Source organism: Chanos chanos, chromosome 7, assembly GCF_902362185.1.
Source record: "Chanos chanos chromosome 7, fChaCha1.1, whole genome shotgun sequence".
NCBI lineage: Eukaryota > Metazoa > Chordata > Actinopteri > Gonorynchiformes > Chanidae > Chanos > Chanos chanos.
This window is the reverse complement of record NC_044501.1, coordinates 15,113,708-15,131,801: the sequence shown is the minus strand read 5'-3', so window position 1 is coordinate 15,131,801 and position 18,094 is coordinate 15,113,708. Positions and strand designations below refer to the sequence as shown.

The 18,094-nt window shown below is 43.4% G+C and overlaps 1 protein-coding gene and 1 non-coding gene across 3 annotated transcripts; both read right to left on the bottom strand.

The window, feature by feature from the left end:
• Positions 1-964: 964 nt before the first annotated feature.
• On the bottom strand, positions 965-14,966 carry kpnb3 (karyopherin (importin) beta 3). 2 transcript variants are annotated; one of them, XM_030780782.1, is made up of 26 exons: positions 14,877-14,966; positions 12,612-12,692; positions 10,736-10,928; positions 10,396-10,498; positions 10,063-10,159; positions 9,865-9,969; positions 9,316-9,438; positions 8,437-8,557; positions 8,113-8,200; positions 7,818-7,924; positions 7,484-7,608; positions 7,216-7,305; positions 6,709-6,882; positions 6,395-6,613; positions 6,080-6,163; positions 5,602-5,734; positions 5,015-5,136; positions 4,792-4,888; positions 4,278-4,450; positions 3,813-3,924; positions 3,532-3,587; positions 3,260-3,382; positions 2,768-2,987; positions 2,267-2,495; positions 2,015-2,156; positions 965-1,892 (listed from the first exon to the last, which is right to left on the bottom strand). In XM_030780782.1, exons 1-26 carry the CDS (start codon positions 14,952-14,954, stop codon positions 1,806-1,808), a joined length of 3,282 nt encoding a protein of 1,093 aa, XP_030636642.1. In that variant the 5' UTR covers positions 14,955-14,966; the 3' UTR covers positions 965-1,805. The 2 variants fall into 2 exon arrangements, with proteins under 2 accessions (XP_030636642.1, XP_030636643.1); XM_030780783.1 differs by lacking the exons at positions 7,818-7,924; positions 8,113-8,200; positions 8,437-8,557; ... (3 more) ...; positions 10,396-10,498; positions 10,736-10,928 and having other exon boundaries at positions 7,484-7,489.
• On the bottom strand, positions 8,663-8,799 carry LOC115817698 (small nucleolar RNA SNORA84). The gene has a single exon (XR_004025488.1). It is a non-coding gene; the product is annotated as a small nucleolar RNA SNORA84 (small nucleolar RNA).
• Positions 14,967-18,094: the final 3,128 nt, after the last annotated feature.

Below are 18,094 nucleotides of genomic sequence, written 5' to 3'. Positions count from 1 at the left end.
AGCGACTGATTAGGGACTGTGTGTGTGTTACAACGAAACTAAGAGGGAGAATCCAATTCGACTTGCTATCTGAACAATACAGGGGAAAGACAGTGCCTCTAACCCCTGTCACGAGCACTACAACTCTACTGCGGCGCTGATAAGTGGTAATAGCACCACCTAGTTGTATAGGGTGGTTAATGAGAGATGAGTTTCGGTTTTATCTTCGATTCTGAGACGCATAATAGGCACGATATGACGAAACACCCAAGAGTTACTGGTAATTAACAGTTTAATATCGGTCTTATGTGTCTTTTCAGATTGTCAAATACTTACGTGCGCTTCAGGCTCATTTGCCAGAGGCGAACTAACCGTTTAAGTTTCAGAGCCACTTGTCGTGAAGTTAAACTCGACAGATCCTCGTATCGGCTTCTTCCTTTGACTTCATAAAATACTATTCTATGACTGGAACCACCGTGAACAGGTCATGTTCAGTGAACCGCTTTGGTGACTATTTTGAATATTTTGCAGTTTTCAGATGTTCTGATTACAAACCATCCACAGAACAAGAGCAGGATACTTTAAAGAAAAGGGCTGGATAGCTTAATGGGGAAAATCCAGTTTTATCACACATTTGCTTAAAACAAAAGTTCAGCTAGTTTCAGGACACGTCAACTATTCAAATGTTTTGGTTTTAAAGCCCAAGCCAAGACTGGTTCCTACTTCCAAAATTCTCAATATGGAACTGGTCTTCAATTTATGCTACAATTATTTTATTACCACACAAACATTAAAACAAAGCAAAAAATGTTTTCAGTTTGAGGTCAACGGAGTTTCCAGTCACAGAACTTTTGATCTTCATAGCTGCGAGTAAGTTTGGTTGTTTGAATTCAGGGCCTGTGAGTGGCCTTGTAATAGTACTTTTGTTGCCTGTGGCTCTGCTGTTAGAAACCAAAATATCAAACTCTTCACAACATGACATTTTCCCCATTGTATTTTATTTCATGGAGTAAGTGAGCCAATGACAGACACACTGTTAGCTTTCACACAGATTTTACGGCGCAAACGTGAGTCAGCGCAAACAGATGCCTCTCTTATCCCAGTCACTGCAGGTCACTGGGATCCATATTAAAAAGGAAGAAGGAAAAAAACAAAAAAAAAAAAGCCTACACAAAAATATCCAGATGTCGCAGGAGCTGACAGTTGCCCAACATACGACTTCCACCCAAAACTCATCATTCAAGTCCATTTCAGTCCAAGTCGATCCAGTCTGCCTCAGCTTGAAGGAAGGCCGGCCTTGCCGCCAATCAGAAATCCTCTATAATTCAGCTTGCACTAGGTTCAACAGACACGTTAAGTTGTGACATAAGACGACTACATGAGTAACTGATCTTGGAGAGAAGTACAATTCCTACACCGAAATTCTCAATAACTAAGATGGATGACTGTTAGTTTGGTTCCCTCTTATCGCTCAGATGGATAGATCAACACTCCTTTCAGAATGGGAAAAACGGGAGGGAAAAAAAAATAGTCTTTTCCTCGTAGGGTTTTGAGCTGGCCCTTTGGGCGGCGGGACACACGCAGACATACATACACACACGCACGCACCTAAGCCCTACAACTGGGAGAGTGGAGAACAGGCGGTGAAAGATATTGGGACCAAGATGCAAAGTGGTCCGTCCTGGCACACACGCACACACATACAAACAGTTCATCGCTCAAAAAAAGGAAGGGCCAGAGTGTCTGAAGATCTCCAGGTGCTTGATTGGTTTCTCATAACGTGGGCTGGTTTGGAGGGATAAAGCTCTTTCTCCCTCTCTTCCAAATCAGGCTGTGTTGAGGAGGTCCTGGATGGCCTTCTGCTGCGTCTCATTGAGTGTCGATACGCACTGTGTCCATAGTCCTCCAGAAACCTGCCAATGCAGAGCACAAACGTTAAGGGCGCACATGTTTTCTTCCACACGTCGTTTGACACCAAACAATACTTAAAGATATCTGAACACTGTGATAAGTAATACAAGTTTAAGGAGCTCACCTGCACTTGACGGATAACGTTGGCCAATCTCTTACTGCAGCCGTCTTCACCCTTGACCGATTCGTTGGCGACCCCGTCAGCAATGATGAGGAATATCTTGGGTAGATTCGAGTTGTCAGGGCCCAGAACAATTGGATTGTTGCTGTGGTGGACAAAGTGAATAAAAACGTCAAGTCGGTTGGCAGCCTTACTTCAGCAATACCCTCCCACATGTAAAGCAGATCTCAAAGCAAAGGCCAAGCAAATCCTCACCTTTCGATAAGATCGCACAGGAAATTGAAGGTGTGGACCGCCTCTTCTTTGTCCTCATTGAGTGGCAGCCAAGAGAGCCAGTGAGGCAGGATCTCGTTGACATTGACACACTCTGGGCGGTACCTCATTACTTTTCCTACAGCAGAGATGCAGTTCTCTGTGGCATTGACATTCTCCTTGGACCTGGAGTCTGCAGCCTGGATCACACCAACCAGGAGAGGAATAGCCTCTGTACAGCACAAGTATATTCATGGATCAGTGATGTTACCCATCAAAATATTTGTTGGACAAAACAAAGACATCCTATCGGTTGATAATCAAGGCCTTACAAGTGTCAACATATGCATCCTCTTAACTTACAACAGTTCATGGCTTCACTCTGAACAGAACGCTGTAGAACTTCAAACTGCTCTATGAATCAAACGCGTCACTCATTTTACCAAGCTCAGTCACAATCGCATTGGCCTATTTAATCCATTCCTGTTTGGTCACTGAACAAACCTGTGCAGAAGGGTCTGTAGTTTTCCCCTCCAAACTGGGCCATAACCCCAATGCCATAGGCAGCTGCCTGCCGCACCTCAGGGCTGGAATCACACAGGGACTGCATCATGGGCCGCAGGAAGTATTCAGCGTATTTGAAGGAAGAAGGGCTGCAGTGTTCAATCACGTCATCAAAAATACACAGACCCCACTGTCTGTCTGCCCACGGCCTGTGTGGACACTGTCAGGAACCAGAGACACAGAGGGATGAATGACAGACACGATAAAATCAAACAAATAAAGAATAACTACTCTTAAACTGTTTGTGGCTTGATTTTGGTCAAACTACTTACATCATCCATTCACAATAAGATTAGTGATTAAAGTGAGTAGTGATTACTGTAGTGGTTAAAAACTATCCTTCATATTTTTCCTACACTGAGTATGCAAAAGCACTTGAAAGTGCTTAAAATAGACAACGTGACAAAGTCCATCTGTGAGGATCATACTTACAATAAGATCAACTATAAGCTGTAGAAGCTGCTCGAACCATGGCAGAACTTTCTCTTTGTAACTGCTGAAGACAGCGTGCAAAATATCCGACACTTTAGTGAGAATATACACGTCGTTCTCATCCTGTACAAAACACAGACGAGTGTATCAATAACTTAACAACCGAATGAACCATGTGGACAAAAAGCACCTGGCACAAGTTAAAACACAGAGAACCCTTTGTCTCCAAAAAAAATAAAGAAATAAATAAAAATAAAAAAATAATTCCATACCTCATCTTGTAATGTTTCTTCCACTTGTTCATCATAATCTTCGTCTTGTCTTTTGGCTGAGGGGAAAAAAAAAAAAAAAAAAAAAAAAAATCAGTGAGTTAAGAGACCTTAATGATTAAATGCTTTCAAGCACTTATCAGAACCTGTGAGGACAGTTGTCTGCCTAAAATAACTTGAAACAGTCACAGCCACAAACACGGGTCCACAAAAGGTACACCAAATGTATTAGCAATTACACCAAAGACATCTGAAGCCCTAGTTTGCTTGCTAGTAAGGCTCACCTTGTCTCAGCTCCTGGTTTTTAAAGTGCTCCTCCAGTTTGCCCTTCAGAATGCCTCCCAACTCCTCAAAGTGTTCATTGTTCAGGCAGCCATCTCCCATTAACTCAATGCACTATGACACAGACAAGGACAGAAAGTAAGCATAACAATGGGGCACATACTCAAGGCATTGGAGGAGACTAGCCTAGGCCTAGACCTACCCCTCAAGTAAACCGCATTCTTAACAAAACAAATTAATGTAAGTCTAGCCCAAATCCTTGTCTGGACATTTAAGCTTCATCACAACAATGACTGGTACCTTTCTTTGTCTTGTATGCATTACTGAGATTATAACATTCTCATACATGAATAATTTACTTAGAAAAGGAACCAGCTACTTAAACGCATCCCTGCAAGTATACTGACTAATAATCCCACTACACTGAATGTGAAGGTTCTGGCCCTTTGACAACAGGCTAACTGTACCTTGGCAAATGAGTGCATGATCTCAGAGAGCACGTCCGAGTCGGGTTCGGTGCCAATAGCCTTGATGAGAGCATCACACATGAAATGCCACATCTGAGTGAGGTACTCAGGCCCTCGTACCCGGGCACACTCCAGCAGCAGCGGCATGGACTCAGCTGCAGCCACTCGCACGCGTGGGGGACAAAGTTAAGGAGGTAACTAAGCAACCGTGTTCAGCATGTGTGGGTTTAATCTGTACAGTAATGTTTGTGCTGTGGTAGGTGGAGTAGGCTCCCAATTTTCCACTTGGGTTGCTTCAAAAAGCATCTGTCTAGGATTAAAGCAGATTAAAATGGGGAGGGCTATATCCTATAAAAAGGGCCAAAAAACGAACTCACAGCTGGGATTCACCTCACAGCTGGGAGTTTAAGTTCTGAGGTGCACAATTTACATTCGGGATGACTCAAATCATTTGTTTAAAATTCGTCATTATACACAGGTAAATATAAGCCAAGACAGATCGCACAAAGGATATCATCATGGAAGTAAAATTTCAGCAGTGGAACCATCAGTTTAACCACTTGCTCTGTGTACTCCACAAACCCTTCCTTCAGCTCCTTAGCATAGCAAACCTGGAGGGGGGGAAAAAAAAATTGATGAGCATACTAGACACACACTGTAGAAAATCAATGCATCATTATTCCATCAGAAAGAAAGTGGGCTCTGCAGAAGGGCGAGACTGTGTGTGTGTCTCTCACCAGCATCTGACAGGCGGTGGCTTTCTCCTCCAGGCCAGCCGTCTTGATGCCAAAACTCTGCTGATCTCCCAGATTAACAAACTCCCAACCGTCATCCTCAGACATGTTCTCCATGTCCTGAGCTGAGGAGAGATGTCAGAGATATCAGTACAAAAAGCAGAAAACTAACAGCCTAACAGCCAGAAAACTAACAAAAAAAAAAGTCAGGAAATAACAGAGCAAAAACAGGCTTTTTTTTAAAGCGCTCACACTGAACATAGTTACAAGATTTGAGCTGTGAAGACTAGAAAACAATTCACTGTGCGACAGAAACAAATGTTAATGTGGGTCTTCACTACTGTAAATTGGATAATTATGTGGTCAACATTCAAGCCTTCATTACACAGCCCTGAATTTGAGTTTTGGACAGTAAATCCAGACATTGAATACAGCCAACGGGTCAGTAACAAGCACACATCAACCTCATGTATTTACCAAATGATGTGAATCATTTCAGGAATGCAGAGAGAAAAAGTCCCACCCAACATAAGAGTGACCACAGAAATGGAAATATTGTATCATACCCCAGCATGGCTATCGGTACTCACTGTCTAAGAGTGCAACTTCAGGCTTGATGGAGGCAGTCTTCATGAGAGGACCCATAACCACAGGCAGGTACTGCTGGAACTCTTTACCCAAAATCTTACACATCCTGGCCCACGCTGAGATCATGTAGGAGATCTGCACAGACAGAGGTAGCACATCAGCCAGCAGAACATGTGGGTTGTTAGGATTCTGTCCAATCGTGATGTGGGAATTCCTCAGCTATGAGAGCCACCGCATACAAAAGCTTTTGCTTTAATCCAAGACTGAAGACTTGTTAAGTCAACTCTGGGGGGAAAAAAAGGTCTGAAAGAGTATGGGCTAGCAGAAAGAAAGCCTTTTCTGTTAGGCCTCAATCAGGCAGATGATGGGCTTTGTAACTCCCCGTATCTTGGAGGAAAAAGACCTGATTTACCCCCATAACCGTGTCCACTATGACACTAAACCCAACAGGTGGTTCCTGAAGCTTCCCTCTTTGCTCACCTGTGGGTCGTCATCCTCCAGGTCATTGAAGTCTGTCTGGGTCTTCAGAAGCAGCTGCATTACAGCTGAAGCGTCGGGCATGAACTGTAGGACAGAGACATAAAGGCGCATTTGAGAACTGTATGGAGGGCGCACTTCAACCTCAAGAGCTACTCAGACCTTGGAGAATAAAGTCTCGTACGAGTGTACTGAAGGACAAATAAGACACCGCACTGATCCAAGATACTAGAATGACTCGACGACGCTTATGAAAACGAGTCTACGTTCCCTCGTTCGTAAAGGAGGGGGTGTGAAGCGGAGGCCCATCTCACGCACCTTCTCTTTCCCCACAGCCAAGCCAATCAGGCTGATGCACTCGATGGTCTTTCCCCTGAGGAGGCGTAGCTCCTTCTGCACGGCGTTCTCCACGATGTGTTTCAGTGAGGGCATGAAGAGATCGTAATATGGCACAAACTTCTCCTCCGCCGTGTCAGCCACGGAGGCGATGGAGGTTACCACCTGCTCCAGCACCAGCTTGGTGCCCTTCTGAATGAGCTGAGGAAGCAGAAAAACAGGTACGAGTTACATCAACCTGTCACCATCAGACCAACTGATAGCCCCCCAACACCATCCTGCATTAGCACATTTACCTCCTGCAGTTTGGCGACCATGATGACATGGAGGTGCTGGACCAGACTGTCCAGGTAGGGGATGAGCAGGGATTTGGGGCAGTCCTCTGTGAAGTTGATGAGCGCGGCTGCAGCGTGAGCCTGGACCCTGGGGTTGCTCTGGTCCTCCATGGTCTGTAGAAGGGCAGAGATCACCTACGGGAAGAGAAGAGAGGACCAAAGGTCAATGGATGTTTCAACGTGTGCAAGATGGAGTTGACTTTTCTGTCCGCAGTAGCACGAGGATGTACAAGGTCAAATGGACTTTACTGCGGCTGCTTCAGCTGGGAATTCTCAGTCTGGTCAAAGGTTATTCTATATTTTAATAACTAAGCAGATTTGTGAAAGCGAACATTGCGGCACAACCTTTTCCTGTGAAACGCGTTTGTGTACACCACTGCATTCTGCCTAGAATAACGCCACTGAAACCATAACATGCATTAATACACTAATTTATAATCTTGCCACTCACTGCTATCCAAGTGTTACCTTATCGTGGAATTTCTTCTGGAAGGTCGGTGCAAAATCTGTGGCCATCTGACCAATAGCGTTGCAGGCAGCGTAGCGGACTCTGGGATGCTGAAAGGCCACAGGGTGAAAGATTAGGACTGATTGTAGCAGGAACGAAAACTTTTCCTTTTTTCTTTCTTCCTGAAGTGCTAACAGCTGTAACTACTGGCCTTTAGAACAGAGTAAAAAAACTCATCTAAAAATGGAGGCAGTGCTCTGTGCAGGGTATAAATGGGGAGGTACTCACCGGATCCTGACAAAACAGGAGAACAAAGTTCACAATCTCGTTCAGAATGGCCTCCATCTGCTGGTGGCAGCCCTCACCAATGGCAGAGAGGGCCATGAGTCCAGCATGCCTGTACTTCCAGTCAGCTAAACACACAAAAAGTTATTTCTCATACCTTCCAGACTATAACACAATTTCAAGCTGCTTTCTCTTCCCTCCAATAGTGCCTCAGGGTTGTGTTACATGTTGACAGTGCTTGAGTGGCACTGGCTCAATAAGAGAAGCAATAATGTGAGGAACAGACTCATGATGTCAGGGTTACACAGGTTATGAAGCAGGATGTTTGTGTACTTACAGTTCTGCAGCATCTGCATGATGTGCTGTTTGATCATAGGCAGAACAATCTTCCCTCCAAGCCCACAAGCAATTCTGTCCAGAGCACTCTCGCCTGCCACAGCATTACTGGGACAGAGAGAGAGAGAGAGAGAGGATCAGCTAAGTCACTCAGTGCTTCAACCTTTCCAGCTCCGTTAAGATTCACTGCTTATGGAGGGAAAGCGACAAGCGGAGGTTAAGCAGGGGTACTGGGACAAGGCCGGGGTGTCTGGAAACCGTTAAAATGAGGGAGAGTATCTGTGTTTTAGACTTACCTGTCAAAGTCATCATCCTCCAACTCATCAGCCATGGCCCACTCCTCATCCTCCTCAAGATCCACCATCATGGCCAACATCTGGGGGACTGGACACACACACACTTAAGTACTTTTCCTCACGGTTCCCGGGATCAGACTCAAAATGTCGCTAAAACTTATAGCCTTCGTCTAAAACTAGGACAGGGCTGGAGCTTTCATTGAACTGTCTAAAACAGATCGTCTGGACCAACAAACCACCTTGATCAGCAATTTCAGTTTCATTTAAAATTCCTGAGAATCACCAAGACAGAGGTTAGAGGTTGCTATGGCAAAATGCCCTTACTGCTCTGAGCCACGAGGGGAGTGTGTTTCCTCAACATGGCAGCGGCGGTCTCGGATAAGGTAACGATGACCTCCAGAGCTAGCTGCCTCTGCATGTTGGTCAGGTTTGTGTCTGCACACAGCTACAGTCAGAACAAAGAGAAACAAAAACAATTAAATCAGCAATTACACTTCAGGCCACGGTTCAGGTTAAGGACAACGCTGCTCTGCAGTGACACTAAGGGTGTCAGTGTCTCTGAAACCGGGCTATGGACGCCACACAGACAAGCAGCGCCCATGCATTGAATCGCAGAGATCAATTTACGCCTGTTGATCAAAAACCTATTGATCAGCATGGGTTAGCTGTCTCCAGGAACCACCAGGCAATGTTTTAAGATGGTGTTTTAAAAGAATTTGAGTTTCAAACATCGTGCTAGCCAAAAGCTTTTCTCCGACTTGTTTTAGAAGTGTAGGGCTGGGCACCATGGCAAAAAAATATGATCGATATTTTTTTTCCCCCCCTCACTGATCAATATTGGTATTTATCACGATATATAATTTCATAATGCTGCCGTTTGAAGAGTATCCTGATAGTGACTGAATTCTGAAGAAACCAGATGGTTCATTAGTTAAACTTTAGAATATAGTTTATTCACAAAAACAGAACCTAACGTAAACATGTGACTGTGCGAACATGCTTTATCTGCCTTAACAAAAAAAACACAAGTTAGCTTGCCTTCTAACTTAGTACAGTAAACTAAAACTGAGATTATTTTAAATGCCCCGCCCTAGTGGAGTGGTTAATCTGGACAGGTTCTCATATGGTTTTTGCTGAACTGTAAGTTGTGGGAGAGCCAGAGAAACTGGCCCACAATCAGTTTTGATGTGAAGTCATACACACCTTAAGGCTGAGCTGCAGAGTGGCCTCCAGGTTGGGACGCAAATATTTGGGGGCTGTGTCTGCAATCTCCACCAGAGACTTCAGCACTGAGTCATCGCCCTGGTAACATGACTCGTTCACGGCCTGAAGCAGAAGAATGGATGTGAGTCATGACATTCCGTAACATTTTCCCTGTTCAACTCAGCTCGCATTGGGTAATACCATAAAATAATCACATTACAATGAGTCAGCCAACTTCTGGGGATGAAGCTAAAAGATGAGCAGTGGACAATTCTTCAGAGTGCTAAAACTTTATCCTGACATTCAAAGCGCATTTCATGGATTATTAAAAACTCAGACGGTAAGCACAAACCTGTGCTTCTGCTCTGCCTAACGCTTAAATATAGATGAGATTGTAAATTGTTTTCCGTCAACATTACTCAATGGAATTTCAGAAGAAATCAGCAGCTGTAGCAATTCAGAGGAAACCTTCAGTAACTTAGTCATAAGTTGTTGTTTTTTTTTCCCCTCTGTAGATCCTATTGAGTTCTAGCTTAGAGGTTGTTTTACCTGCAGGATGCCTGGGAGGAGATCTGAGAAGTGTTTCAGCAGGGCTGTGTTGCTCTCATTGGACAGAACAAAAGAGGAGGCTGCACGGGCTGCCATGGTACGGATCTACAGGAAACAATACTCTACATGAGCATCTCTTTTCTTTTTTTTTTAAATAATCTGCAGGCATGTGACTGTGTCATGTTTAAGGACCATCACCTGTGGGTTCTCTTGATCCTGCATGCACTGGACCAACATACGCTTTATCACCTCCATGTAATGCTGCTGCTGATTGCCAAAGATACCTGGAAAGTTCCTACGCAAGATAACAAGTCCAGTATTAGCTTGATCACTTTAAGGCTCTCAAGCCTCGCATGACTGCTGAAAAACTGCTACAACTACGTCAAGGGTTTAAAAAGAATGCCAAGTATGCTACAAAAAATTTTCCAAACCAAAACACTTCTCCGTCTTAACTGCACATACGGTGACACATCACACTGTGAAAAGACTGAAACTGAAGACAGACAAAAGACAGTGCACAAAATCTCTCACCAGAAAATGTGCAGGGCCGCTTCCCTGAGGCCTACACTCTGAGAGTTGACTGAATCAAAGAGGAACTTCAGGACTTCTGGCCACTGGTTGTTTCCATCATCATCTACAATACAAAAACTGCAAAATTACAATATTTACCGCAGCAATGATGGAAAACAGGCAAAACTCAATCACAGCTCATCTAAAATCCAAAAGCTACACAAAAAAAATCCAAGTTTAGCCTCTTGTTTGCTCTAGCGGTCAGAGGGGCAGTGAAAGGATGCAGCAGCTGGACCAAAACCCATCACTGATCGGAGTCAAAGGACGTCTCATCTCTCAGCTCGTCGCCTTCACTACGTACCGATGAGATTACGGCATAGCTCGGCGGCGATGTCGCAGACCTTCTTGCGGATGTTTGGGGAGGTTTCTGACTGAATGCCCGCTAAAAGCTCAGACCTGAGCGCCGTCTGCATCTCCACTGTCAGGCTGGGGTAGATCTCCTCGAAGGAGGAGGACAGCAGTCGTCGCAGCAGCACTGCCGCCATCTGTTTAATCTGAAAAAACGGAGGGAGAAGCATTGCACCGTTGCACCACGAAACCAGAGAACACCAAATAAGTCCGCTCTGAGCAACAGGCTGTAAACTCGGGCTGTGTGTTTGTGTGAACACTCAACCCTGACACTCAGTTTCACAGCTGCATGCGAAACAAAGCCAAGGGAGAAGAGCTCAAGTTGTGATGCCAAACAATGACTTGAGCTTCCTGTCCAGGTGGAGGAGAACCGTTTCACAACACGTTGCAAGTCGATTGAATGTTGTTTATTTTGCTCATGTACGCCACAGTAAGGGTTCACGATGCGCCACTAACCCGCACCAAATATTTCATATTTACAGTTACAGCTTCATTACACCCGATTTAATTTAAAAGCCAATCCAAAGCCCCTATCCAACAGACAGATGAGGCAATTATGGCTTAAAGCAAGGACAATTTATAAAAAACCCAGATGAGCTGGTCAAGACAGACTGCGCCACCAAAACAAACTCCAAACAGAAGTTAATATAACTTAACTCAAGTGAGGATTCACGGGTAATCACAGATTGACTGTGAGGTTATCGTGCTTAGTGAAACGAGGAAGCATTTCTTTATTTTATTTACACACAGGGACGCACTTCCTTCTCAAACGCCACCACACGACAGTATCACAGCCGGGGCTTTAAAACAGTTTAACCCACTTGGACAAAGACAACATTTAGAAGAATGGAGGGTGCCAAGCACATGATTTTCTAGGTAGAGCTGGCCCGCTCCAGTTTCACAGCTCTATAAATACCGGAGGGTCAGGAGACATCACTGACACACACAATACCAGAGGCTGACATAGGAGGATGCTGTGACAGCATAACCTGACAAAAAAAAAAAAACCTACAAAGGTGTGCTCCTCAAATTAACATTGCTAAACAAATCTACGACTAATACGTACATTCTGGTCTTAATACCTAAATACTCGTACACAGACTTGTACATGCAAATGAAAGCGAGTCAGTCCAGTCATGCTGTATTTCTACAGACTGGGATTAGCCATTTTGTATGAATACGCCTTCAGTGACACCCCATGTGCACAAAGCTTATTCGCAGCCTTCGGTGGTGTCGAATGTCCTCTCCATCTCTGAGACACACAGCTAAACACATTTGGTTTAAAGGATGTGGAACCTTCATTTTTCTTTCCTATAAATAGCCTTCCACTCCCTGTACTAAAATTAAAGTGTGGCTGTTTGTGAAGTTCTGGGTAAAAAAAAAAAAAAAAAGACAGTGTGAACTTCATTTCAACTGCTTTGCTGAAAAACCAGAGGTTGGAGGGTCTACTGGGGCCCTGGCTTAATTTATGCTCAGACAATCAGGACAGTGCTGTTACCTGAATGTTCACAATTCACATGTCTCCATCGCAATGGTCCACGAGTCAGAACTTTAAGACCCAATAGGAAACCTTATAGATAACATATACGGTCTAAACTCAAGGCTCCTAGTGACCATTAAACCTGGAAGCATGTCATTTTTTCCTGCAAGAACTTCAAACTTCTGCGAGTTTGAAACTTTTTTTTTTTAAATTCTCTCTCCATACGCAACAGCTTTAACCACATCACTCGGTTCCATAATTAATGATTCAGACATTTCTCCTCTCTGAGTGTCCAACTCTTGAAGAGGTCTGAGACACATTAAGGCAGGTGTCTGCAATGTGTACGTACCTCCTCGGCGGCGGACGCATCTCGAACAGCCTGCAGCAAGAATGTGACCTTCGTCTGACCGGGGATGGTGTCATAAGTCTCCTGTATGACGAAAGAAAACGTATGAATGTTAGAGTGGTCCGTCTGAATCAGACATCTACATACCCTTTATTTTCCCTTTTATGAAAAGTCAAGAGGCAGATGAGAAGGTTATGAAGGTAAAGACCAATTTAAAACCCCAATACTGTATCAGGACCATAGTGGACATCTGGTACAATCCCGTTCAACTGTGCCCAGCCGTGTTTCTTTAACTCACTCCAGATATTTCATGGGGTCATTCTTGAGCAGCGCAATACACTGACAAAGACCTCTGGTTATGCTTAGCATGACTGGAATGCTTGGTGGCAAATGAAACTCTCGGAGGACAGCCAAAAAGAGATGAATCACAGCTCAAGAGAGGATCCTGTGTATGTGTGTTTGCCTGAGTAAGAGGGCCTGGAAAACTGAGTTTGACCATGACTACCAGTGGGTATGTCTCATGCTATTAGTGACTCCACAAGCTGTTTACATACAATTGCACTCATATACTCATTCATATGTACAATGACCATATGGTTCCCCATCACTAAAACAGATCTTCCCATAAAAAATAAAAAAAAAAACCTGTGTTCAGCTACAGAACATACATATGAGCTATGATGGGGTCATTCTGATGCATTCAGCATGAGGATTGTTTTAAACAGTGTCCAGGGGACATCTGATACAAATTTGACAAGCAAAACCAATAATGTCCTTAACACAGAACGTGAGGCATCAATGCCTCTACCGTGTTTAACAGAACATTTATCATGAACGGCTACTTGTCACTCGGGTAATACAAGATTATTTCTTTAAGCACAGCTTATTTTCTGTAGCTTTAGCAGGGCAGGACTGGGCAAAGATGAGCAGCCCGGACATCCTGTGTCGGCCTAACCAGGATTCTGATGAGTATTAGCAACGCGTCGGCCATCCATTGTCTGTAATAAAAGAAAGTGCTGACCGCTGTGAGGGATGAACACGATAAGATCCGATGACAAGTCCTGACGGGGCGGTTATCCACATCAATACGCTATGGACTCCCTGTGAAGCTTTAGCAAGGTAGCGAGCTTAATGACTTTGAAAATAAAAGACTCTGGGCTAAAATTTGATCAGCGAATCTTCAGACACACAGAAGTCTAAGGATGTCTACGAAACATCAAGTTTCCCGCGAGAAACGAGACATTGTTTTAAAAAGCTGCGTATGGTTTTGGAAGCATTTAACAAGATCATTTTCACTGACGTACCCCAATTCACTTCTACTTAGCGATTCTTTCATCATGTTACAGCCACGTTAGGGGCTCGTGTTTGAATCGGTAGTTCAAATCGGTAGTCTGTTTGCCTAAATTATGAGACGTAAGCTAAAAAGCAATCGACGTTAAAACGACCTTAATGTTTAAACTGAGAGCTGCCGGTCAACTACCTCAGGTGAATATAAACTGCCCAAACAGTCTTGCTATTAAAGACCGGAATTGATCAATCGTGGCTCAATCATCGTTTTCCTGCTTAATGTTGAGGCTACGTATCTGTACTAACACTTCTTAACAATACGTAGCTTAGCTGTCGAATTTCAGTAACAATACAAGCTGCGTGAGAGGTAGCCTACAAAGCGCCGGTAAATCAGCGAAGTTTAAATTGTGAACGTGTCCGTAGTAGGCATCTGCTGCTGCTGCTATTACCATAGCAAACATTAACATTTCAGCAAGTTAATAGACACTGCCTGGACAACTGAACACCTCAGGTTACTTAAACCGACACAACATATCACTATATTGTGCTACACATAGCTAAAATACGCTAAGTTAGGGGTTAGCGATTGCTCCAGCTCTTCAACCCAGTTCGCTAGCTAGCAGGTCTGTCCTCAGTGAACTGTAACTAGCTAGCTACCCAACTTGTACAGCCAAACTTTGAAAAGATAGTGTATCCGTTGCCGACAAATAAAAATGTCGCGACATTAACTACACATAGACAACGAATTGCTGTGTCAAGCAACACTGGTTGTTTCATATTTGGCTGACTTATCGACGTTTCATAGAGAACAGCTTTATTAGCTAGCAAGATTAGCAAGCGTTCGCAGCACTTGGGCTTCACACGTGGGCTGGGCCACGGTGAAACACCAAGCTCACAGACATGCCGTGTTAACGCACAAGACACGTACGTTTTAATTTGTCATAAATCGGTGTCAGAGTAACATAAAAGAGATTTTCATACCTCTGACTGCTTCCTGACAGTGTTGTCAGGGCTCATCAGGTTGCCCAGTAAGAGGTAGAACTGCTGCTGCTCCGCCATTGCAGTAGAATCCAGAAAGAGACCAAACGCTGAGGGAGGAGGGAAAGTAAGCCGGCTGGCGCACCAACCTCTCACACCGGACACAATGACCGAGTGGATCTGATTGGCGTTCAATGTAAACTACCTTCTCTCTTGATTGGTCAGCTTCAGCAAATAGCGCCACATAATTGGTCTGTATTTTACGCATGGACGCCGATCACAATGACGAAGGATCTCATACGTTTTCTGAAACGTCAATTGGTCAATTTCCGATCGCGAACGCGGGTAAAATAAAGCGGGAGGGAACCAAGTCAAATGAATGACGTCAGTACAAAATATGCAACGAAAAGAGCGGGAGATTGCCACGCACTAGTTACCTCTTAAAACGTAAAGCCAAGTGTGGAAACATACGTTTCCACGTAGCTTACATGGTACCATTGGCTTTGAGCTGCGATTCTTGACATGTTAACGTGGTTACAAAACCCTCCTTTTAAAGGTGTGCTTGCTGTTAAGGTTGAATTAAATAGGATTATTAGCTAAATTTGCACTTGTTTTGGTTAAAAAAAGAAGCGCGGATGAAAAGTGCATTTTCGTTTTCGAAGACTGGAGTCATATTTATTCATTTCATCCTGGAAGACCTTTGAGATGTTATATTTTAGATACTATTCTAAGCAAAGATTTACGTAACTGGCTGAGTGTAATATGCTCTCCAGCAATAAGCTATTGTGAAACAAGTAAATAAATGACTCAGTGTAAGTCAGCGATAACAGTATTAGGCAGAATACTTTAGAGACGAATGACCAATAACAGATGCATTGTGATGCTGTGTTTCTTGTTCCGCTAAGTGAGGCAAAATTTGTCAGAACGTTACTTTTTCCTACAATAATCGCAATAATCCACTAGAGGGCACTTGAACATTAGACTTCATTTAATTTAGCGCGAGCTCTAACTGTACTATAAAAGGCATAGGCCCTTTATTTCTTTGTATCAAACACAATAGATTACATGCAAGAGTGTGAGATGACTTCTGATTTATAGCCTGTCATATTAGACAGGATCAGTCACATTCCTCAGAGTCTGTCTGTATAGCAGGTCTGCATTTCCTTGTGTCCTGGCAAAGCCCTTATTGGTGATCCCCCTTGAAACCTGTCATCACAGTGCTGTTTTGGAACAGTATCAAATTGAGACACACCCAGATAGAATGAGGTAACTTAAAGACATCTCCAAAACAAATGATCAATACTACAGTTCTATATTTTTCAATAGAACAAACTTCAGTTCTGCATTGAGCCTTTTTTATTTTCAAAGCAAGGGAGACAGAAGAGAGTAGATCATCTTCACAAATGAACTCTCTGCCTGGAAGGATCAAACTGACAGATCTAATCGATATTGCAAAGCAAATGATTTTCAGCCTCGCCGTCGAGCCAAGAGTATGTATCTGACAGTAAACAAAATAGTGTATTATGGAAAACATGATATAATGCATTTTTATGAGGCTCAGACATTTTACAGTCACTTTGGCCAGAGCACATAATCAGAGAGACGAGGGAAAGAGGGGGTCTCCCACGCCCTTTGCCGTAAGGGACAGCAATGTGGAAATAGCACTCTGCAACTTGGCAGCAGCTCAGTTCCTCTGGCGCGCCTTGGAAAGGAACCAAGACTAAGTGGAACAGAGAGAGAGAGAGAGAGAGAGAGAGAGAGTGAGTGAAAAAGAGAGAGGGGCCAGTGTTTCATCCAGCTGGACCTGCTGTGGGGCCCACAAGAGAGACTATTTTCATCTCATCACCTTCAAATCTCTCTCTCTCTCTCTCTCTCTCTCTCTCTCTCTCTCTCTGTTTATTTTACCTCTCTCTCTCTCCGTTTATTTAACCTCTTAATTCAGGTCAGATTATAGTTCTGGTACATTCCTAAATCATATTCAGTGGGTGTCTATGGTCACATACAGAAATGAGTTCAGCACCTCCCTGAGCTCCAGTGGACACAGTCTAAAATTCGGTGACTGTGCCCGCTGAAGGCCAGCTGATTTATCTTTAAAAACACAGAACCAGTGAACTACTTTCTTGTGCTTATGAATGACAATCAGATCCATCATGCAATGCTTTATTACAAAACAAAAAAGTAAATAGGCTTGTTTCACACCACTTCACATCAAGAACTGCAACTGTGAACTTTCAAAACTCATCATGAGGTCTCACAAGGAACTCTCATACATTAAGGACATCTTGCAATTGCTTTGCAATGTGTACCTGTTTATGGATTCATCTTTATTGCATTCCACTGCCTTGTGGCATCTGAATATTTTTCAGTCTCTCATATCTTTCTCTGTGCTGTGGAAACCTCTTGAGTATTATGTAAGTAATGTCTGTGTGCTTCACTGTGTGTGTGTGTGTGTGTGTGTGTGTTTCTGTCTATGTATTTCTGGGGGTATGAATACATATTCATTGGGTGTCTACTGATGCTATGACAAAAAACAGAATACAAAGGTACAGGTAAAGGGAACCCTGCAGCGTTTTGACCAAGATCCCTGGTTACAAAGTTAAAAAATCTGGTCTAAAAGAATTTAGAAAAAAAAAATTGTCATTGCCATTTCATTATGATATTAACCACAAATGACTTGCCTTATGTTGGTCACAAATTAAGTTTCATTCAGAGTAAACCATATTTGTAATTCACTGCTGCAATATGGAGACATACGATAATATGAGACACAGTCTTTCTTAATAAGACAACAGCATCTGTCAGTTTTCCCCTGCAGACTTAATAACTGATATCAATGAAGTATGGTCACCATGTGGGTGGAATACTAAAAGAAAATAAAAAGAAAGAAAAACGATGATTTTTCCTATTACACAATGAAATGTTAGTTCCGGACAGGCAGATGCCATTATCAAAGTGAGATAATAGAGATAGTGAGTTGTCTGGAAAATCTCTGATGTCTGAGCGATGTGTGTGGGTGGCCTTCTCGTCAGAACCCAGAACAGAGAATACTCAGCACCCCCCCCCCCCCTACATTTCACATAAATGTCTCATTTTTCATTTTACCATGCAAACACGAAACATTTTGGAGGTTAAGAGTTTCATGAAATTACGCAGAAACTATGCATGTTTTATTTATTTTTTTTATATACATACATACATACACACACAAACACACACTCACA